The 23,457-nt window shown below is 37.8% G+C and overlaps 1 protein-coding gene across 2 annotated transcripts in view; it reads right to left on the bottom strand.

Annotated features, from left to right (window-relative positions):
* The window catches only part of SIPA1L1 (signal induced proliferation associated 1 like 1), a 66,200-nt gene that overhangs the window by 30,598 nt on the left and 12,145 nt on the right, over nucleotides 1–23,457 (bottom strand). For both annotated transcript variants that reach the window (XM_010219087.2, XM_088520429.1), the window contains exons 3-9: nucleotides 22,235–22,423; nucleotides 17,474–17,648; nucleotides 11,055–11,158; nucleotides 10,104–10,261; nucleotides 6,946–7,522; nucleotides 5,548–5,822; nucleotides 2,384–2,662 (exon numbers count right to left, since the gene is read on the bottom strand). In XM_010219087.2, coding sequence (XP_010217389.2) covers nucleotides 2,384–2,662; nucleotides 5,548–5,822; nucleotides 6,946–7,522; nucleotides 10,104–10,261; nucleotides 11,055–11,158; nucleotides 17,474–17,648; nucleotides 22,235–22,423 — 1,757 coding nt within the window. The remainder of the gene's footprint in view (nucleotides 1–2,383; nucleotides 2,663–5,547; nucleotides 5,823–6,945; nucleotides 7,523–10,103; nucleotides 10,262–11,054; nucleotides 11,159–17,473; nucleotides 17,649–22,234; nucleotides 22,424–23,457) is intronic.

Below are 23,457 nucleotides of genomic sequence, written 5' to 3'. Positions count from 1 at the left end.
CTGGTGAGGACACAGCACACCCTGTGCAGGAGAGCTAGGGAAGGAGCTCACGGCGGGAGGGGGATCCACTTCCTGACAAACCACCATCCATGGACCATGAGCAAATGCCAACTGAAGTAACAAAATGCAGAAGAGGACAGGAAAGTTCCCAGTGCTGAACTTGACAATTTCTACCTTGCAAGCTAATGAAAATGCAAACCTGTGTTGGACTAATGCCTCTAACATTATGGGTCTTGCAGGGATCCATGCAGAACTTTCATATCTTGAGGTGTGTTCAGACAGGTATGTCTGCATCATCCTTTCTGCTCCGGAACTGCAACCTCCTGCCGTGTTAGATCCTTCTCATGGCCCCTTGCAGGCCACATGGCAGCTCCCTGTCCACAGTGGAGATGCTCTTGATACTCTGTTTCTTTCGCACATCCACCACCATTAGAAGTTTCAAAGCAAATCACAAACGCCACTTGCTGCTTTTTAAAGCTAACAAAATGTATTCTTTGTCTTTGTAACTGGAAGAAAACTTAACCTTTTACAGCTGCTGCTCTATTTAAAACCGATCCAGCCAAGACTAACATGTTGAGCAGACTAAAAGACAACAGACCTTTTCAGACATCCACGAAAAAGTTCCCCAACAAACTGAAAAGCTACTACGATAATACACAGTGAGGGCGAAAGGGCTCACTTTTTAATCTTTTTTAGTTAAAAAGAAATATTTAAAAGTATAGCAGCAAGTTTAGAGGAAAAGAACAACGAAACGCTTTGGAAACGAAGGAAACAAAGCCAGTTTCACTCTCTGAAAACAAACACTGAGTATATGGAAATGTAATTTTCACTTTGCAAAACATTTGTCATGCCATAATCTCCCTCCAGAAGCATCCAGCGGCCGGATAACTTTAGTTGTGCTACGTTGCCCACATGGATTTTATGCACAAGTGAAACACAGTGAAGAATATCGCAGCGCACAGCAGGGACTAAGGCTCAGGACCCCAGCCGGAACCCTGGGACGATGACAGCCCCACTCTCCACAAAGCTGCTTTGTTCACACAACAGAGAGAGAAACACATGGAAAATGCAGCAACTGAACTGAATGCAACAGAAAAGGGATTTTCCACCTCTCCCCAGCGTTTTGCCCGGGTACTGCTAGCCCTCCTGTGACTGCAGAGAGATAGCACAGCACCGCAGAGAGCAAAAACCAACTCCTGCTCCTTCAAAGCCCGTGTTTGCCTGTCTTCAACTGTAACAGGCAGACATGGCCTGAAGCCAGGCAATTTTTTATTTTAGTTCAAATATACCATTAAAATTGGACCAAATCATTAAAGTTTGGCCCAAATATACCACCAGAGAACTAAACAGTGAAGCAAAATTGGAAAGGGGTGGCAGAGGTGCAATATTGTAATCCCTGATGGTTACTAGCGTGTGTAAGAAACTGCAAGCTTTCAGCCAAAACACAGTTAATGTGCAGAAGTAAGATACTGTCCAGCGGCCATGGAAAAGAATTAAGAAAATGGGGTCATAGCCATCTAATTACTATTTGTTAACGAAGCAACCCACACAAAGTTTCAGTCTCACCTTGGTAATTTTCTGCTCTTGGTTTTACTGTCTTTTACCTACCCCCTCACCCCAGGCCTTAGTTCTATGGAATATGGAAAATGCTTCAGCTTAATTCATTATGACTAAATTTTTTTATTTCCATCATATTTCCATTGCCTTGTGGTTTTCAGAAACATAAAGCATGCTCAGAATATTTCCACGGCTTTTTTTGTGTGTGTAAAAAGAAATTACCCCAAACAAGAGCTATTGTCCTAGTTTGCTTCCCTAAACACTTTGTAAAGCTAGAGACACTGACAGATTTGTACAGACAACCACAATAATGACAACGCGCTTCAGCACCAACACGCACATCTTTCTCAATAGAGAATGAAAATATTGTGACTGCATATGCCTGATACCTTTATTTTAATAATAATTACTCATTCACAAAAAAAAAAATGCAAGCTTGAAGCTATCTGTTCTCTAGCATGAAAACTTTGAAAAAAAATAGGTCTACTTTGTATACTGGCTAGGCTGCTTTGCTAAACACACATTATATGCCACTTCTGCCTCAGGAGCTTTTCATTTAAACTCCTTTAAAACTTCACTTAGATTTAGAATACCACCCAACACAGCAAAACATGCCCTTATAATACAACAATACTTCCTTCTGTGGTCAGTTGTGCCAGACAAGTTATTTCTTTTTGGCTTATGTCTCACTCACATTCATAGCACCTACTGTCTAACGAAAACCTAGATGAAAAGCAGTCTTCAGATGCCTAAATCAGTGTAATGTGCTTTGTTCTAAAGCAGATTCTCGGAAGGGGTGAAAGCTGTTGGTGAAGAGGGGACAAACCTCCGGCTCTCGAGGGGGCGCCCATCGCTAGAGATGCTCCGGGGGATGTTGGCCGCTCGCTCTGGCGGGGGCATCTTCCCTTCTCCTTTCCCGGAGGCAATCCGAGTCGGAACTGGACTCTGCATCTGGGATGGCACCTGCGCCACATGAGATCCCTGCCCTTTGTTTGCATTTCGCTGCCATTTGTTATTGTTTCTGAAGGGAAACTTGAATTCATAGGGCACTCCGTCATTCACTTTGTACTCCATCACCGGCAGGCGGTAGTTCTCTGAAGAGCTTCTGCAAAGGCAAAAATGAACCTGTTGCTATACAAAACAAACACACTGAACAGGCACTGGTAATAGGATATAGCTAAGCAGGAGTTTCTAATCCCATTAACACACCCTGCTGCCTCCATTTGGTGGCAATGAAGATACAAATAGTTACAAAGTCAATCAAGCTGTACTATGAGTCTATCATAGGCGAGATGCGCTATCTTCTACAATTCTATCCTTAAGTAGGAAACAAAATAGCCCACCCCAAAACCTAATCTGAAGACTATATATTCAAAAACAGTAAAAACTCAAGGCATTCAAACACAGGGCATCCTGTGTTTCTGTGCTAGACAATATATTCAGTGAATGCTGAAACAAAACAGCTCCCAGAAGGCCATTTCTGTGCTACTGTGTGAAGCACATTGAAGGGAATTGCTATGAAGTTAACAAAATAGTTGAAAATCTGAACTAATATAGAACGTGAAAAGGTTCAAATCGACTGAAAATTCTATCATTCTGCTTCATGTTCAAGCAACTTAGAGACCTTTGGAGCAGTTTGATTGATAAAACCTTACTCTATGAAAATTAAAGACTGGCTACAAATTGCAAATGCCAGATTTGCCTTTTTCTTCCTGAAGATGCGCAGGAATAGGTCAGCAGAAAACTGGTCAGTCTGAACTGGACATAAGGCTAATGCAGTCCATGAGAGATGCAGGGAGAACTTCCACAAACATTAGATCATTTTCAACATAGATGCAACCTTCAGTTGTGATAATGTCAGTTCTGGTATTTCTCTTGTAAAACACAGATACTTTTTTCAGAAATAAATTTCCATTGTGGTTACTTTGCTCATCCATGCACATCATTTGCTAATAGGAAGGGAAAGAGGTCCTGCTCTGTACATAATCAGTGCAAATTTTTCTACTTTCAACTCTTTTTCTAAGAGATTGCACAATTAGCATTGAGAACTACCAATATCTTTTTCCAGTTAAAGTACAAAACAAAACATCGTTATCTGGCTATGCTGATGTAACAAATAGTTACAAGAATAAATTCCCTCTTTTTTCTATGTCCTTAATTTCAAGGTCAGCAATCAGTCCACTGGAAGAATTCAGTAACAAAGCTTTAATGACTACATTTTGTCATTTTATCTAAATGCACCTCTAGTTTTACCCTACTCTATGTCAATCAGTTTATCAGGATAGGAACTGCTTCTTCTGTGTGCACTACACTGAGCGGAACAGACTTTCATCTTAGTCAGAGTTTCCAGAAGTTGATGTAGCAAACATTAAAACCACCTCCTGAGAACACAGTTAAAAGATTAAAATTCTGGAAAAAATAACTGAATAACTGAAAGGAGAAATTGTTCTGTACCAAGAGAAATAGCATCGTGCAAAAATTTAGGTCAAGTCTTCAGTAATATACAAAGGACAGGTACAAATTCAAGGCACAGTTTCTAAATCTTAATGATATTGGATACAGCAGGCAGGACAAATCGTTGCTTTAAGAAGTTCTGTAATTAGGTAATAAAGTATTATGAGCACTAGCTCGCTACAGGACCACAACAAAACCCACTGCTGCTGACTACTGTATTTCAAAATAACGCAGTGATTTCCCTTCATGCTGTGAATATGGATAGAGCAAAGCTAAGCTTGCCTTTGAGTGTACCTAATTTAGTTTAGAAATAATAGGATCTGTGCCTTCCATACAGCTTTTTGTGTTCTAATCCTTTTGCTATGACTGGAGCTGAACTTTCCATTTGCTTAGACTGCTAAACACAATATGAAAGCATTCCAGGTATCTCATGAATGACCTTATGCCACTGCTCGCTTTATTCCCTGACACCCATTCAACTTTCCACTGACAACCGAGGAACAACTGAAAATTACATATCAACGTGATAAGTATGAATTTAACTCCAACATTAACTATATGAAGAGTTATTCCCTATCCTTAGGAAGTTATTGTATGATTGGAAAACAACAGGGCAAAACCCTCTCAATCTCCCACTGCAAAGAATATGAAATTTCGGTAGCAGTGCTTGCTTCTTCTTGACAAATCTAATATAAACCTTGAGCTTGCCTTTAGGCAAACTTATTCTATTAAATATCATTTTATTTTAATTCATGTACCATTTTTGAGTAATTAATAAAAGATGTTGGGGATACTAGAAGCAGATTCAGTGATGTAGCTGAATGCTTCAGAAAAGGGCAGAGAGTTCAGAAGGAAGTAGGAAAAAGTATAAAAAGCTTTAGAGCTCAGGAAAAAATGAAAGACTTAATGTATGACTTAGCCAAAAATAAAACAAAACAAACAAACAAACAAAAAACATGCTAATGTTTAGTTGTGATCAAGCTACATTTAAAAAGCTATAAAAGCAATCATATAGTTGACAAGCCTCAGGCTTAACAAGGATGGAAAGTGATAGGGAGGCAATAATATTCACTGTAGCAAAAAGAACTGTAATTTGCAGCAATTTTCCTGTACAGATACACACCGCTGATAGACTCTACTCTCTAAGAACATGTGTCCACTCACAGCTTTCAGACAGTAACATCTACAGACATCATGGATTAACAAGTGGAAAACATGGAGGAGGAAGTAAGGTTATTTTTGATGCATCATAAATGCACATTTCTCAAAAGTCTTTCAATTCCCACTTTTAATTTAAATAAACTCAACAACTAAAGAATAGGTAAACGGGTTTAAATGATACCTACACTTCTTTGTACATCTTACTGAACTACGGTAATTACTGAATAGTTTGTGAAGCCTGACGTGTGGCCATTGGCAGTTTGTGCTGCCTTCTCCTTTTACTAACACCACCGCACGCCATACTGTAATTATGCCACGTTTTGGAGGGGAAGTCACAAGATGAGTTTCTGCCCCAAGGTGACGACCATGCAGTACCTGCGTGGCGTGCAGTCCTCATACGGCGGGATGATGACGACCTTCACCGTGACCGACGTCCTCAGCAGGTCGATCATCTGCTCGTGGCTCAGCGTGGCTACGGCCACCTTGCAGATCTCCACCAGCCGGCTGCCCTGCCGCAGTCCTGCCTGCCACGCGTAGCCGTAGGGCTCCACGTCTGCCACGATGCCCTCGTAGTTGACGTGGAAACCGAGCTGGCCTAGGCCGTTCCTGCGCAGAGTCATCTCCACTGTTTCACAGCCTTTAGTCACAAGCTGACAATTGGAGGGAGAGGTTAATGCATTGAGACACACACAGTGGCAATAAAGGTGGGAGGACTACATGCTTGTACCAAAAGAACAGCCCCAAAGACAAGGGTGGGACAAGATCAAGGAAAAATGTATCCCAGTCCCAGGTAACAACGAGCTGAAATGAATCCCTTCACTCAAACCTATCCCTTCACTCAAACCAGAATTGTGAGTTAGTGTCTGGTTACACCAGTTTTGCCTTAAATTATTCTACTGAATCTACAGGAAATTTACAAGCAACATGGCAGCACACAACAGATAAGCACAAGGGAGTTACACAAACTTATCTATTTAATCCACAGTTTACACTTTAGCAGCAAAGCAACTACACTAGATTTGTATTTGTTTCTGTGAACTGCAACACTACTGCTAGCCAGAAGAATAATCTGGTGGCCAATGGTACTCAGCTCAGGAGACAGGATGTCTGTGCCAACTCTTCTGTGTACCAGGTGCAAGAACAGAGCCACAAGTGGCTTAACAGAACATATTTTACCCCTTCTCCTAGTCATTCATTATACGATTACTGTGGTAAAGCCACAGTAAAGACAGTAAAGACATAACACATTCTGTCATGATTAACTGGATTAAGAAAGAACACCAGCAGATGTTTTACAGATACTATGATTCACTGCATTTTTAGTTGTTTTCATCACACACAGTGAAAGAATATCTGAAGGCTGCAACCGAGATTGCAATTGCACCCTGCTGACAAAAAGATAAGTCAGTCTCAAAGATATTACAGCCTCATTTGAAACAAGACACAACAAGCATATAAACTGTAAATATGACAAAACAAGTAACGTACTTCAGTAATCTATTGTGGGAGCAATTTATATATTTGAAGGCACTGTATGGCCTTTATTATTTAATCATCACATCTTTAATGCGTACACGACCAGCTGAGGATGGCTGATATCTGATAAATACCAAAGAAATACCGATATTTGAGAAGGGCAGAAAAGTCCTTATGGATTTAGCGATCTATAATTAGAACAGCTGTAGGCACCCTGACTTTTAGTGAAACCTTAATTGGGGATGGGTGGGAGGAGAAAGCAAAGTAGGGGACCCAAACGAAAGAACACATTCTAACCTCCAGCCTTTTGACAATCTCTTTGATATCGTCGATGTTGCTGATGAAGCTCTCCAGAGAAACACATTCACCCCTCTCATAGAATATTTTGATATTTGTATCCGTTGAGGTCCACCCTATCACATCTCGGCAGGAGCAATTGAACACCACGCTTTTTGTGTCCTGCTCAATGAGGACTACAAACTCATTAGAGATGCCAAGGAGACAGTCTATTTCCATGCCCTTGCTGTAGTCTTTAGCGTGGACGCTCCATACAATAGCGCCAGAACTATAGATCTCTGCTCCCGGATAAGGCTTGGACTTTTCTTTCTTTTTTGAAGCAAGGGAGATGAAAGGGAACTTGCCAGAAGGGTCAATCGGTGTGTTGGTGACATTCTTCTCTGCCAAGTCTTTTAAATACTCTTGACGGGTCCTGGTGGCCATTGCCCGGAACTTTTCTGATTTATGAGCAGCATTCTCTGCATTAATGACTTTGGCTAGTAAGAAGTCCCTGAACACATTTGATTTGGGAAAGGTGACACCTTTTGGGATAGGTGGTCCAAAGGATGGTACATCTCTGGATCTTGTCACAGCAACGCTAAAAGAAATAAAGGAGGAAGGAAAAAGTACAGTGTTTTATTTTATGTGAATGTATCAGTTTTTGAATAAGAGTATATTTCCTTTTTCCTTAACCTTCTCAATTTTTTCCCTCTTTCTCAGCAATATGCCAGAGTGGAGCCTATGTTCTCCATACTGCATGAATAGAAGGCCTATTTGCTTCTGCATCTGAGAATTTTCTAAACCATCCTCAGTGGCACAGCTTAAAGAAAAGTTTAAATACAAATTCCTTTCCCCCTCCCCCTGCCCCCAATCAGAGCGTTTCTGATGCATTCCATTACACAAAGGCGAGCATATGAGCTAGGCACCAAATGCTGAAAGGCATCTCTCTCATCTGAGAGCAATGCCAAGTACATGCAAGAAAAATACAAGAGATGCAGATAAAATGGACACATTGAAAAGATAAAGACATTAAAGCCATCTCAGACAGCTAACTTCATAGTGAGGGTCAGCATCTGGTGACTGAGAGCTAAAGTATGTCACACTACTGATCACATTGTAAATTTTTTGTTCAAAAGCTGCACTACCCAATACTGCACTCAACTAATAGAAGCAGCACAAGGAATGTATTTACTACTGGGCAAAATTAAGTACCAGAAGCTGTTCCAAAACTACTAGAAATAAGAAATTTCTCAGAAGATTGGAGATACACACTAGAAGTAGATGTTTTTTCAATGCTTTCTTTCAGTTTTCATACAAAGCTAAGGGCTGACCACACACATAGGCACTGCTGTTAAGCCTAGCTGTTCTCTCCAGCCAATTCCTCTCCGATTCATAGCAGCTGGGAACTTCTTGGCCTCCCTGAAAATCAAGCACTCCAGGCCTCCTCTATTCACTCTGTAGTCTGCCATAAGCTGAGATCACATATGTACTGCAACTGTTTTGTGACAAAAACTGCTCCAATATTGTTCAAATTACATATATCACATATCTATAACTAGATCTTGTAAAAGAGCCAAGAAAAAAAAAAAACATTTATTTTCAATCAAACTTCACAACAATGGAGATTTATGAAGAAAAATATGATGGAAATACCTCAATACACTGGAAACGCATATGGTGGTTTGACTGGAACGTTAGTATTATTTTTATATTTTATTCTGACTCCTTAACCCTAATTAGACGCAGAAACACTAATAAAGGCCACACAACTCCCTAATGATCTCTTCTTTCTTAATCTTATTTCCTAGCAAATGATTTCGAAGATATGGTAGCATGTTTTCTTCAAATACATGCCAATATAGCTAAGATTTTGCTTCCATCTACCTAAGCTAAGAGAGCTACCCATCTCTTGATCATCTTTAGTGGCCCTGGATAAACTCTTTATTAAGAGACAGAAGCATTAGAGTTAAATACAATTACAATGAAAAAAATGCTGGTGACTTCTTTTTATTAGGTTTTCAACAGTATCAACCATGGGGATAAAAAATTAATTTTTAACATATGCTAGAGAAGCTTAAAATGTGAAAGATGCTGACAGAGAAGCCAGACATTTGAAAGACTGTTTATCTTAGATGGGAGGAGAATCACTGGCAAAGACAGTGCTCGATTTTCTTCCTTTTATGTAGCTCTTAATATAAATTCCAGTATGATTTTATGCTATATGGCTTCCTGTTTTGTCTAGAATTATGAATCTATGAGACTGTTCCAAATAATCCAGTGAAGAAAAGAGGTCAAACTTACTTTGAAAAGTCTCCTAAAAAAACTTTCATAATGGAATTCTATAAATTTAAAGCAAGTGTTTGTGCTGAGAGGGAGGGGGAAAAGAGGGAGAGGAGGATTTTAAGCTTAAAGACAGCACACAGAGCACAGAATGTCCTGGCAGACTTCGGAGGCCCATCAGTATGGATACAGCTGCAGGACTGGGACTAGCACCTTGCCAATTCTAATGAGTGTCTAATATTGACAACTCCACAGTTCTGTTTTTTTTTTTTTTTTTTTTTTTTTTTTTTTTCCCCCTTGCTGATCCACCTTCCCTGAAAACTCTGACCGGAGCGTCACCAAAGCTCAACTACTCAATCCCTTTTTCTCCTAAATCATTAGGCCTCATATTCGTGACAAAAATCTCATTTAAATTTCTTGTAGTAGTAAGTTTAAACATCTACCATGCTTTTCAAAAGCAAGAGATTTAATATTTTGAGGAACTTCTTTCAGAAATGTTTCTTCTTTCTAAAGACTAAGCCATACTTTTTCCTTACCTTCATTTCAAAAAGTCTTCATTTCAGAGATCCCCACATTTGGGCAAAAAGTCAAGTCATAAAAATCAAAACAGAAACACTTCTCTACAGTATTGTTATGAAGAGAATAAACAGGAAAGGGAGAATGGAAAAGTGAGAATGGAATTCTAAAATCATTCTAGAAGGCTTGACTGTAGATACTAAAAGCATTAACTTCATCCCTGCTTCATTTTACACGCTTATGCCTTTTTTTTTTTTTTTTTTTTTTTTTTTTTTTTTTAATAAAAAGGTCTAAATTCAGATGTCCCAAGATCCCCACCCCCAGCCTGTCACCCCGTGTCCCCAGGGCGGCTCCCTGGGTGCTGGGAAGGCTGCGCTCGCTACCTGTAGCAGACGCTGTCGGAGCAGGGGTTGTGCACTCTTACAATGACAAACACGTGCTGGAAGTGGGACCGAATGTTCTTGGGGCTGAACGGCTGCGCTCCAGGCTCCTGGAAAACTATCGTCACAATGTCATTGCCAATGTGCCGCTTTCGCAGAAGCTTTGACAGAAAAAGGGGAAAAAAAAAAAAAAAAAAAAAGAGAGGAGGTGGGCACATAGGTTAAAATACAATCTTTAACAACCCTTTCCAATTTTTTCACTTTCAATTACTTTTCCCTCTTTATTATAAAATTCTACGGTCCAATCTTTTAAGTGATAATTCTAAGCTGAAAATCAAAACAGCTGGGGATTAACATGGTAGGCAGCAGAAGGCTAGTTATCTAATGAAATTGTTAGGTAAAGATTTTACCTAAAAAACAACAAAAACACCCCAAACCCTGCAAGTAACCAGTCAATCAACTTGTGATACACAAAGTGGGAAAATATTTATTATTTTGCACTTTTTTTTTTTTTTTTTTTTTTTTTACAAGTCAGACAAGTTTTATTTCAAGTTGAAACTAATCGTCACTATCCTACAATAAATTTCTTATTGTCTTCTTGAAGCAAATCCATGATTATTGCAGATGAGAAAGATAAACTAAAAATTAGAGTAAAAATTAGGTTATGAAAGGAAGCTAAAAAGCATACTATGGTGTCTTTCATTTCATATAAGAATTTCATTTTTGTTTGTAAAAACCATCATCATTTCTAGAGTAAAAAGCATACACACCGTAGCTATTATGTTCTTATAACAACTTGCTAAGCTCACCTTCCTGGCACAGAGATGGATGCACTATTGGTATTGATTCTTTAAGTGTTTGCTAGTAACAAACTGAATTTGTAGTAATATTGAATAGTTGAACTATTTGTGAGATGAAATAAAAACAATTCTAAATAGATATGGTTCATCCTACCTGTTGCTTGTTGTTTGGAGTATATGGCAACATAGTAGAAACATGGAACATGATTTCATAGTCCTTGTATGTTGTATATAGAGAGTGAGTACCAGTGGAATCAGCTTCAGTTAAAGAGGAGGGGAAAAAAAAGAAAAAAAAAAAAAAGATAAGCATCATTCTTTAATTATTAAAAAAACCACAATGTTTCATTATTGTCAAAGTTAATCGCTAGGTAAAATAATTCTTACTCATCATTGATCCTAGCTTCAATGACAGTAAGTAAAAACCTACCCAGAGTTTATTCACCTGCACAAACAAATGACTCGCGCAGAGGGCACTTGTGATTTTGAGAAGATACCTTTGACAGTGAGGAACTTGCTAGTGATACATAATTTCTACTAGAACATCCCATCTGAGCTGAAAAAGCCTACTTGAGCATGAAAAATGTCAAACACAGCAAAGAAGGGCAAGTTTACATACACAAACATACATATGTTCTATACATAGTGTAAAAATACATGCTGGCTCCTTTTGCACACCAGTGCAGGCTTGCATTAGGCCTATTAGTTCATCTCTATTTTTATAACCCTTACTGCTTAATTTCTATTGCTAAAAAACTTTCTTTGTTCTTTTGTTTGGGGGTGGCGAGGGATTGAGGGAAGGAAAGAAAAATCAAACTCAGCTATCACAAAAATCTATCACAAAAAATATACTGGAATTCAGAAAAGTCATGGGCATGGAAAAGTGAAGTTCACCGAGCAGGAAACTTCAATAAAGGGAAGAAACCAACTGTCAACATGCAACACTACTCAAAAAATATAATACACAGTGCATGCAAAAGGATTCTTTCTTTGGAAACAGTATTTAACTGACTTATTGATATTCTGGAAAAAAAAAAAAAAAGGCATAGTTTCCAGGCACCATCCAATATCTTACGGTAATTGGAATGAAACTCAAGTGTAAGGAATGCGGAAAGGATTTCAAAAAGAAGCGCAGGCAGAGACTGTGAATGACTATCATTATTTCACACATAATTAAATACTGATGCACATATAATACATAATATGTGAAAGACCAGAATGGGTTCCTCTGAATGCAAATATCAGAACTCTAAATTAACTGTAATGAAGTCAGATAAAACCTTCTCTAAAACCAGTGCTTAATGGAAAGGAGCAAACCAAACCCAAACAGGATGTTTGCGTGCTTAGAGACTACAAGGGAAAAACCCCCCAACAAAGACAGTGCCGGTGTATTAGGCAAAGGTGCTCTCACCTGCTTTGTGTTCACATCACCCTATTTTAAACATTATAGAAGAAAGAGAAGGGGTCCAGAAATAGGCCACAAAAATTAGGATACGTGAATGGAGAACTTCCAAGTGGAGAGAAAATGATAAATACTAGGATGATGAAGTTTAGAAAGAAAAAAGAAGAGGTGGTATTAAGGTTTACAAAGCGTTGGTTGAAATCAACACTTGATTACAGACAAATTGGGAACGTGTCTTTATTCTTTCTGTCTCAAAAAAGACCTTGAAAAACGTTTCACTAAATTAAGAAGCGGTATGTTTAAAGGTGAAGTAGTAAACAAATTCCATTAAATTTAATTGCTGTCCTCAGTTCCAAAAGCCAGCTTTCAAACAGAACTGAAAAATAACTATATCTATATATAGCAAAAAGCATTCTGGTTATTTACAGTTACGTAAACATGATACTTTATTATATAATCCTGAATATTTTTAGTAATATTCTTTAAAGATCAGTTAAATATTATACCTCAGCATAACTTATCAGCAGATATAACAAATTACAAAAAAGAAATGTTTTTGAGGAATTCACAGTACTGTAAATGTACAATGTTTACCCAAATTTAGGTATAGCTATGACAAAGGGTTTTAGTTTCCTGTCAGACTTGGAATAATAAAATAATGCTAGCTCTATAACCAGTGAGAATGGCAACATCATCAATAAAATGAAATATAGTGACTTCTACATTGTAATTCTAAAGAGATGTCGCACTTTCAAAACACCTATAACCAAAAAAAGGAAAGAGAGGGAAAAAAGCATTCCTAGAATTTTATGAAAAAAAAATCTAGAAATACTCTAAATGCTCAACATCCCTGCTATGAAAAACTAGCTAAATGCTAAATACATCCTGGTAATTACAGCAGCACAAAAGCTGAAGGGGAATCATTTCATTTTGCAGTCAGTTCACAGCACCTTCTTCATCTGCCTGATCACTAAATTGAACACTGAAGGAGGTGGATGCACTTGAAAGTCACCTAAACCTCGACATAATTCCTTACTGGCTCTTTCTGTCCAGCTGCAGACATGCTAATCCTTGATACACAGAGTTTATGAATATCATAAAACTGTACAAGACAGGGGTGGGAAGATGATGAGGCCCCAGAAAAAGAAGGGGAGAGAGAGGAAAAGAAAGGGCATTCATGACAAATAGCACTACCAGGAGCTACGCATTCAAGTCCAACATTCAGCCTTCCTTACTTTCAGGTGGAAAATGCGCATGTGGGGTTTCCTCCTCCCCACTTAATGCACGCTGAATTCCCATAACAGTAACTGTTCTGCAAATTAAGCAACAAAGCTACATTCCTAATGACATGTTTAATTATTTCAACTGTTGGGCAAAGTTTTGAGAGCTTAATCCAGATGTAACCAGAATCCCATGTGCAATACAAACTATGCACCATTCACCTATCTTCTTTCTTACACGTGAAGAATACTTTTACTGAAGTCAAATAACTGCAGATGTTGCTTAATGCGAACTGTTGTCATTCCAGCAAAATCCAAGACTGCATATTGGGACAGTATCCATCATTAAAAGGACAGAAGCAGCAACAAAATTTAATTTGGTCTCCTTGTGTTTAACAGTGGCACTAGCGCTCTACAAATTCATTAGTATTTTTTTTTTCTTTTTAAATACTAAAGACACCCCTTTCTACCATCAATTCATTGCCTACCTGTTGCTGCTGTCTTCTCAGTTTTGTTTATTTACTGCATTTACTCACTTAGCTTAAAAAAAAGTGTTTTTTTTTTTCCTTCCATCTCTATTCACCTTTAAAAACCCATCAAATTCTTCTGTCCTTCTAACATGTTCTCAGCGGGTCTCAGAGACTGTCTTAGCAGATTCCCATTTCTGCCAACATCAGCTCAAAATTGCTATGACATAAACCATATACTGTTGACAAATTAAAGCAGAACCTTACTGAAGCCAAATAACTTTGTGAGCACATACCTACTGCAGCTTTCAACAACTGTGAAATAGAAAACTATGCCAAAAATTGTTAAGAGTAGAAAATCCAATTCAAGCCGTATTTTTAAAGAAAATATGTTCCCAAGAATGGTAAGAAAACAAAAATAAATGGCACTGGGCAGAAGAAAGACTAGCCAGTAGTACAAATTAAAGCTGTGCTCAATAGCTAAAAGGTACTGCAACGTAAAGCCTAATGCTGTTCCAATTTACCTTTTGGGGTTAAAAACACAAACGAAAACATGATTTCTAGTTTCGCTTAGAGATCTGCCCAACTTCAGCATTTGTCCAACATGCTTCTTTTTTCTATTACAAACTAGCTTTTAATCTATTTAAAATATTACATTGTTTTTATATTCTTCTAATGTCAACCTAAAAGTCGTGCAGTATAAAAATCCTATAAAGAAACGTACCATTACTACCTAAGGTTATAATTTCAAATAGAGTCTCTAAAAAACCCTCTTATGTTTAACATTATATCCATTATTCCAGCACCAACCATTCTATCACTTTGCTGGACATCAGTGTTAGGCTAATGGACTTAGCATTACACAACTGTTCCCATTTACAAATTTGAAATACCGAGAAACATGACTGGGAGGATGGAAAATAAAGCCAGCGGATCAACCAAAAAATAAAGGAAAATAACTGAAAGTTACAATTTTAGCGATAACTGTGATGTTTATTTCTTCAAAGCGATGCCCGTAAAATTCCTAGCAACCGTGGGATAGCTGACATTTTCAAGCTCTATTTCCTATGCAAAGACTGCAGGCTGCCGGGGACGGACAGCTTCCCCTGCGGTAATTCTATAAATACACACACAAAACTTAAAAAGTAGCGCTTCTTTTCAACAGTTGCACTGGCAGAGATCCAAAGCTGAAGTCCTTGAAGGATTACCATTGCAATGTATTTAAACAGACTTTCAATTAATAAGATGTACAAGATTGTCTTTTCTAAAAACTGACTCTGTTATGGATACTTACCAATTAGGCCCCTAATTCTAACAGTTCCTGGGAACAGTAACTGTTCTGAAACATTCCTTTGCTATAATAGTCTTACTTTTCCGAGTTTGCTTAAAATACAAACATGTAATCTTGTGAAAATCTGCACAGGGTATATACAGATCAGCTTCCTTCCCCATTGAGGAAATCTTTCCTCCTGTCCTGCTCACGCATCTGCTTTTTGTTGCCGCTAAAGCATGGTCAAAGGTATGGAAAGCTAGCAAATTAGTGTACATCATTGCTCTGACCTTTCTCACAAGTTAATGAACAGACATTCGTTTTAAGAGCATCTTTGCGTTCAACTGTGCTGACATTAAGCAGAATGTTCACTCAGGAAACAGATTCCTGAGTAATGAGACCAAAAAATCTGTTCCATGACGGTGGCCTCCATCAACAAGAGAGCCCGTGGCTGCAAGAGGGAGAAGACAGTTCCCTCGCTGCAGACCTGTGCATACCTTGACTGCCTAAACCAAATCCAGTAAACTTGAAACTTGATGGAAACCACAGCTACCCCACACAGCCCAGGCCCTTCTGAGAGGCCTGGGGCAGAAAAAAAATGCTTACTCAGTGCAGCTGCTTTGGGTATTGCCCTCACATAATAGGCCCCAGCTGATATGGTGAACCAGCAAAGAGCTCACACAATTGCTGTTTACATTCACCATAAACTTCAGCCATACACGCAAGTAAAGATATTTTACCCCATTGCTCCAAGATAAACCTATTTTTATGTATACCCCTGCGTATTTCTCGGGTATCTTTACACTATCTGGTATGCCTTGCACAACTTTCTGTGCCATTCTCGAAGACACAGTTCTGCAACTGTCATTTAACACACATCACAGAAGCCACAGAAAGAGCTTTGCTTTTGTTTCCTTCTTCCTTGTGCTCTTTCTTCTGAACAGCAATGTCAGCCTAAAGCATTCATTCAGTCCTGGCACCCCCAAATTCCCCATGCTAGGTTTCCAGCACGGAATTCTCTCTTGAATTTATATTCTTTCAGATATATAATGGAGCTGCTAGGCGTTATTGGGTGCTTATCCAGCTTGAAGTAAAAAAACACAGACATGTCAGCTCTCAACATAGCTTTATCAGATGTGTGTGAACAAGGCGTATATTTAGTTTTCTAACTGAAGCAAGTTTCTTTTCCAGAGAGGACTGATGATTATAAGTGTGATGATAGCAACGATGTGATCAAGAACAGCTTGAGAGGATGGCAGTATGATTCCTGTAAGCATCAAGGCCACAAGATGGACTAACGTGGGAGTAAAGCAAAGTATGTTACTGCATTTGTGTTGGGAGAAAAACCAGAAGAGGACAGTTTTTGCTGCACTGCAAGTTGATGAATGTTCTCCTGTTTTCACGACTCAACTCTTCATTTAATTCTCTCTGCTGCAAGTGAGCAAAATATCAGATTTCCATAGGAATAGGCTAGTTCCAATATTCAAAGAAAAGGAAGGCTGGCCAAAATTTTATCTGTTGAGAGTTTTTAAAAATATCTACAAATTAAATAAACATAAAGCATGCATGCACAAGTTGTTAAAATTGGTATTTCACAAGCTTGATTCCCAAAACAGAATATATCTTTTATAGATACTGCCACCTAGGATCATCTTCTCACTGCACTTTTTGTTGTTGTTACAGTATGTTTTATGGTCAAAGCTGATAATACAACTGTCAAAACCAGCTTAATTTCCATAGCTCTAAAGAAAAATAGAAAACCGACAGGGAGGAATACATTTGACAGGAGTAATACAAAACTGCCTATAAGAAAAACTACATGTATCAGTCGCAGCATAAAAGCAACAGATCAGCTTGCCAAGGTGGACAATAAAGATGAATTTTGAGATTTTTTTCTTTTGTAGCAGTCCATTCACATATCAACTCTTCTGATTATTTATTGACCACAACATACTGGTGATGACTTTGCAATGCTGATAACAACTGTACAGTTGTTGGAGCTTTGATGAAAAATTCATATTGAATTAGTATCAAAATTCAATAATCAACAAATTTAGGAAAGACCATATCATATTGGTCAATTTATATATTTGTTCTACTTTAACATCTAATATTTAGCAACTTTATGGAGCAAAGAGGCTACTTTTTTAAAACTCTGAGCAAAAGGTCAATTAGAGAGCATATGAAACATGTTGCTCCTTTAGGGAAAGGCCTTACTCTTTGTATCCAGCTGAGCACGATACTTCTCAAAGCCCTTGAGGCGAACTCGTTCTCCCAGGAGCTGAAGAAACTCTTCAAAGGCTGGACCTGCTGATTCATTATTATACATTTCCTCTTCTGTGCTTTGTCCAGCTTTGCAATACATGATACCCACCTTAAGTTGGTAACTTAACTGTGAAGAGAAAGAGACGAAAAAATCTTGTATTTACATCAAGTGACAGTGCAACACTTACTGAATTCTCTTCATATTTTTATTAAACCCGTATTCACAAATAAAAAAATACCTTAAGAATCATAACAAATACTCCCTTTGTGTTCCATCATAATCGCTATGGCATCTTTCATTTGACTATGTCAACTTGTTTCCAAAGTGAAATAAACATTAATGTTGCTTATTTTCTGGAAGATGGCACTGCAGCATGGAAATTGTGAGTGTCTTGCAGTGAATCACGCCACAAGTGTAGGCTGAGAAAATTTAGGAACTTGACTCTCACTCTTAAGTGGGTGCCATGGTTACTATACCATGCTAAACCTTCCACACAGAATGGTGGGGCACAACATTCACTCATTTCCGTAATTATTCACAAAATTAACAATACCATTTTAAAAAGAAGAGAGAAGCTAACCACCTACTAGCAATGTCACCATCTATTAGCAATACTGAAAGAGTCAATGGCATTCAGTTGGCCTTCTCTGGCTTAAAAAATACAACAGCAGAAACAAGCAAACAAAAAATAGATTTAAAGATAGAATTTATCAACATAGAAATTCAAATATACTTGCGGATTTTACTTCTGTTTTTGCTTTGATTTATGCTTTTAGGTTCCTAATAAAGCAGAAGTGAAAAAACAAAACAAAAAAATCCCTGTTCTACCTGGCCTCAACTATAATTCTTCAAAACAAACTGTTACCACAGATTGCAAATTGATTCCTCTGCAAAAGAGGCTGCATCTGCACCTTTTATGCCACAATACAGAAACTGAAAACATAAAAACCAGGAAAAGCAGCACCCAACAGCCATTTACTGCTATTTCCAAAGACAGTTTTACAAGTAGAAACTGGTAGGGTGCAAAGTAGGTTGCAACTTTGGTCTTGTGTAGGCAACTCGTGCAAAAAAAAATGCATACTTTTGCAAGGTTACTTATTGCAAACCCTCCTACTCTACAGATTTTTTGTATATGCTCCATTTTAAGTAAATGTCATTTTGTCAGTGGATAATAATGAAAAAGTCTATCAAAACTTGTATGAGATTTAAAGACTAATTAAGTAGGAACAGATATTTGCATGAGTACTGAAAGCAAAGCCATACAAACACACTGTGACCGGTCATAAAAGTATATACATATGCATATTTTTCAAAAAGTTTTAACATCTGCTGGGATGATGTAGGCAGAATTAAAATTAGATGTATAATAACCTAAAATTAATATTTACACTGTACTATTCAAAAGGTCATGATTGTTTCTACTTTGTCTCCTAGCAAAACTTTGGGCTCAGGTTTTTAAAAACCAAACCAAAAAAAAAAAAAAAAAAACCCACCCACGCATTTTGGAAATTACAATTTTATTACCTTCAACCAATGCAGAGAACTGAACCAGCTATTACAGGTTTATAGGAAGTTCAGAAAGAAAAGAGGAAGGAACGGAAGGGCGGTGAGAGGCAGCAGTGTTGCTGCTCTTTCTTCCGGACCTGCTACCATCACTTTCCATATTATCAGTTGCAGGTCCCATCTTGAACTGTTCAGGCTGCTTGCCCAGATATCTTCTTTACTCACTCCAAGGGAAATATGACACATCCATGTCCAAGGGTCTCTCAGGTATTTGAGGACAAAGAAAACTGTTCTCTCAAACACATCTACACACTATTTGAAGTGGTGTTTCAGGTGAAGGAAAGGTTTTTCCAAGGCATAAACAGTAATGTGAGTTGCAACTTCCGTAAGCAACCCCCTGACTGTACTTTATACCTTCGAAAACATCAGCCTTGGGAACTAGCGAAGACTATGCAAAGAAATGTCATCTATTTGTGTTCTTATTTTTGCTGAACTTGCTGAATTAAAGAAGATTCTAGAGCATATAGTCCCAATTCACTTCCTTCTGCTAAACCTAAGGTCCTTAAGATGGTATAATTTAAAGGAAGAGAAAAAGAAGAGGTTGAAGGTTGAATTAGGCTGAGGTAAAACTCTTACCAAAGTAATCTCATTTTAATGAAAAAGAGAAAAGCCTTTACATAATTACAGATGTGGGAGAAGTGCACTTCAAGTATGTGCCTAGCACTTGGTGGAAGACCATGCAAAGCCTATCTTGGACTTTACTACTCAGCAATTTTATCTTATAAATATTGGGCTGTATTAAAAGTTGGCTGACATTTCACAGTATTTCTGTGAATGAGGAATCATCATAAACTACTTCTGGGATAAATCAGTAATTGCCCTATGATAATTAAATTTTAAAAGCACATTTGAGGAAGTAAACCTCAAATACGTTACGAATGAACTCGTCATCCAAGACAGACTGGTCATCGGTGCTTAACTACAAAGCTTGCACAGCTTCACAGAAGGCTGGATTGCACCTTGAACAGAGCCATCCGTAGGAAGGAACTGTAATACAGCTAATGAGAAGCGCAGCTAGGTAGGAGCCACGTGGGCCAAACGTACAGAACAGCAGATATTGGCAACCATGACTAAAGATGTCACCTCCTTCTGCACTGCCGATATCAGAATATCACATGCAGTTCAGATGTCTACGTTCTGAAGATATTGAAAAACTGGGACAAAGATCAGCCATAAAAAAGATACAAAATTCAGAGAAAAATATGCTGTAGTGAGAGACTTGAAAAGTGCAATCTGTTTATCAGAAATAAGATGGACAGATGATTTAGTTACAGCATACAAAAACCTTTACAGGAAATAAGTCTCATAAAAGGACTCTACAAATGTAGCAGAGAGAGAATAGAAGAAGTCTGGAAGGAACAGCCAGATATACTAAAGTAAGGGCAATTTTGTAAAGCATGAAAATAATCAATTGCTTTAAAATCTCACTCAATAAGTAGTAAAAAGATAGTCTACCTTAGTCAAAACTGGTGCCTTCCTGAAAATTAAGCTTTATTAAAGCATGGGTATTGGACTCAATGAAGGTGTTAAGGGGTGAAATATAACAGTGTGTGACAGACAGAAGTCAGGCTAAGGTCACTGTATATTCATAAAACCTTAAATTTACAAAACATCCTATTTGCTATATCAAACAAGCACCTGTTCCTGCTGTAATGAAACAGTGTGACACTCGAAAGGAAAAAGTGATAAACAGTCTGTGTACCTAATTACAGGAGCAGCTGTTATCCAAATTTTTGCATTAACTTGGAACTGATAAAGAATGCAGCTTCTAATTAGCACGGAGTGTGCTTATCTTTTTCTGTTTAAAGTGTCAAACTGTTTCATTACCACAAAAACAGAAAAATACTTTGATGTAGAAAACACATTTTAACTCTCTATTGCCCTTAAAGATTTTCAGACTTGCCATGCAAGTGCTAATGAGAAAACATACAACGCCATTTAGGGAAGTATTAATGAAATACATAATATGACACTAAAATAACTTCAGAGAAATAATTTGATATTTTTTCAGACATTACAAAGTTCTACAAAAATTATGCTAAAGCAGTTAATGGAAATAACTTAACTAAAAATGTTTTAAATATAATTTTCTGACAGATTTTTCCCCCACTGATTTTTTTAAAGTAACACTATTCTTATTCCAAGCTCTCAATGGGCATATTTGGCATGTACTGTCCTTTGAATCTGAAGGCTCATTTCTGGAGACATGCTAGATTGAACTCCATTTTCTTCACCACTGAAAGAGGGACTGATTGATAAGTTATAATATCATTGACTGTTACAGTGCCTGACAAACTTCTTTTGGATGAAGGGCAGGTTAGATTTAGACTCAGATAACAGATCATAAATACTAAATACACATTTTCAAACACCATTGTCATCATTTAAGTAGACCAACATTCAGGCCTCCAGCCTCTAAGGTGACCACATGAAAGAAAAAAGTTGTACTGAAGCACACAAAGGTCTAAAAATCTCTTCTCTCTTTTAGCAGGCTATAAGGCAACACATCTCCCCTCACCTATCTTATGTCTGTGTTGATTTTCATCAGTGTTTTCTCAAAAAATTGATAAATGCCTACGGGATATGCAACTAATATAGAATGTACTATTTCCAAAGGACACTTAACAAAATACTTCTTTTAATAGTCCAAAAAATTCCTAAATATATGGCCGTGGAAACATAACATCTCTCACGTTGACAAATAACTGTCTATATGACAGAAAACAAGCGAATAAAACTATGAGTAGAGTGAGCATTGACATACAGTATTCAAAGTAAAATTTAACAAGCTGATAAAGGTGAGGAATAGAAAGGTGACTAAACTTGCTGATGTCACTAAGTTATGAGGGATATAGAGGAGAGGTTATGAGAGAGGTTAAATGAACCTATGACAGTGAATAACTGGACAAAAGAATTGAAACTTGGTGCAGGCAAGTTTGACACCTATGGTACAAATGAAACCATCTTTGTATTGACAGCAACGACCTTTAAGGAATAGGATTTTAGGCTTTTGTGAAAATTTGGCTTCCATACTCAGTAACAACTATAAAGCAAAAAAAAAAAAAAAAAAAAAAAAGAAAAAAAAAATCAAGGAATTCTTTAGAAGGAAAGAGAACAACATTTGTCTTATTCTATGACTTTGTACTTACCCCTTGTTCATCCAACTTCATTAGCTGCTCTGTAACTTTAGGAGTGTTGAAGGCCAGTCTGAGGCAGTGGATATTCAGCTCAGGGACCACATACTCAAGCACTTCTTTTAGGGGAAGTCCTCTGGCTGTGCAATGCTTCGCAGTTGAAGGGATAGCATCTTCCAGCACAGAGCCTCTTAATGTCATAAGCTAAAGGAACAAAAAAAACTTCATATAAAGGCATATCCACAGAGACAGAAGAGAGGACTCCGGGAGATCTTATTAATATTTATAAATATCCAATGGCAGGATGTAAAGAGGAGCCAAACTCTTCATAGTGGTCCCCATCAACAGGACAACAAACAACAGACACCAGTTGAAAAACAGGACGTTCCATCTGACCATCAGAAAATACTTCCTTACTGTAAGGCGGGTTGAACACTGGAGCAGCAAGTTGCCCAGAGAGGCTTTAGAGTCTCCGTCCACAGAGATATTCAAAACTGGACATTGTTCTAGGCAACCTGCTATAGCTGACCTTGCTGGAGCAGCCAGGTTGCACCATAAAATCATTCTAAGTAGCCTTTTAGAAACTGCTATTCCCTGGCCATATTATTGTGTGTCACTGTATGTGGGCAGGTATCTATAGCATATGTAATCAATCAGCATAACTATTGCCATAAGTCATGCAAAAACAATTATCAAGTATGTTCAACTTAGTGTCAGTATCACTATGCACAAAGAGAAAAAAAAGAAAAAAGGAAAGGTTACTAAAAGGAAAGGTAAAAAGGAAAGGAATATATTTACTATCTCCTCAATACCAGTATTTGTTCCTTTCTCCTTAAGTAATATTAGATAACAGCTGTATTACAAGTGATAAATAGTAAACAGAACAAGAAATAAATTACTGTATTTCTCAGTTTACTCAAACCTCAAATGAGTACTTTGAATAAATAGATGGATTAATAAATATTCTTATGAAAGTAACTCAATTCGGGTTTTAATGAAGCAAGAAAAACTGAATAAAAAACACCTGGTAGAGCTATTTCCACCAAACAGCATGGAAAAACAATACCAACAAATAAACATTTTTACACGTCAAAGTTTTAAACTGTCAACTCCTACACTATTTTCCTGAAAGGAAGACAAAACACAAAAGACTCCAAGGCAGATAAATATCACAAAGTGTTTCACTTCTAGATATAAAGAGCACATACTTTCCAAACATCCTCTAAGAACTGCTAAAA

Source organism: Tinamus guttatus, unplaced genomic scaffold, assembly GCF_059628265.1.
Source record: "Tinamus guttatus ecotype Peru unplaced genomic scaffold, ASM5962826v1 Tinamus_guttatus_pri_ptg000089l, whole genome shotgun sequence".
NCBI classification, from domain to species: domain Eukaryota; kingdom Metazoa; phylum Chordata; class Aves; order Tinamiformes; family Tinamidae; genus Tinamus; species Tinamus guttatus.
Note: the sequence above shows the minus strand (reverse complement) of the source record. Positions and strands in the feature narration are given on the sequence as shown.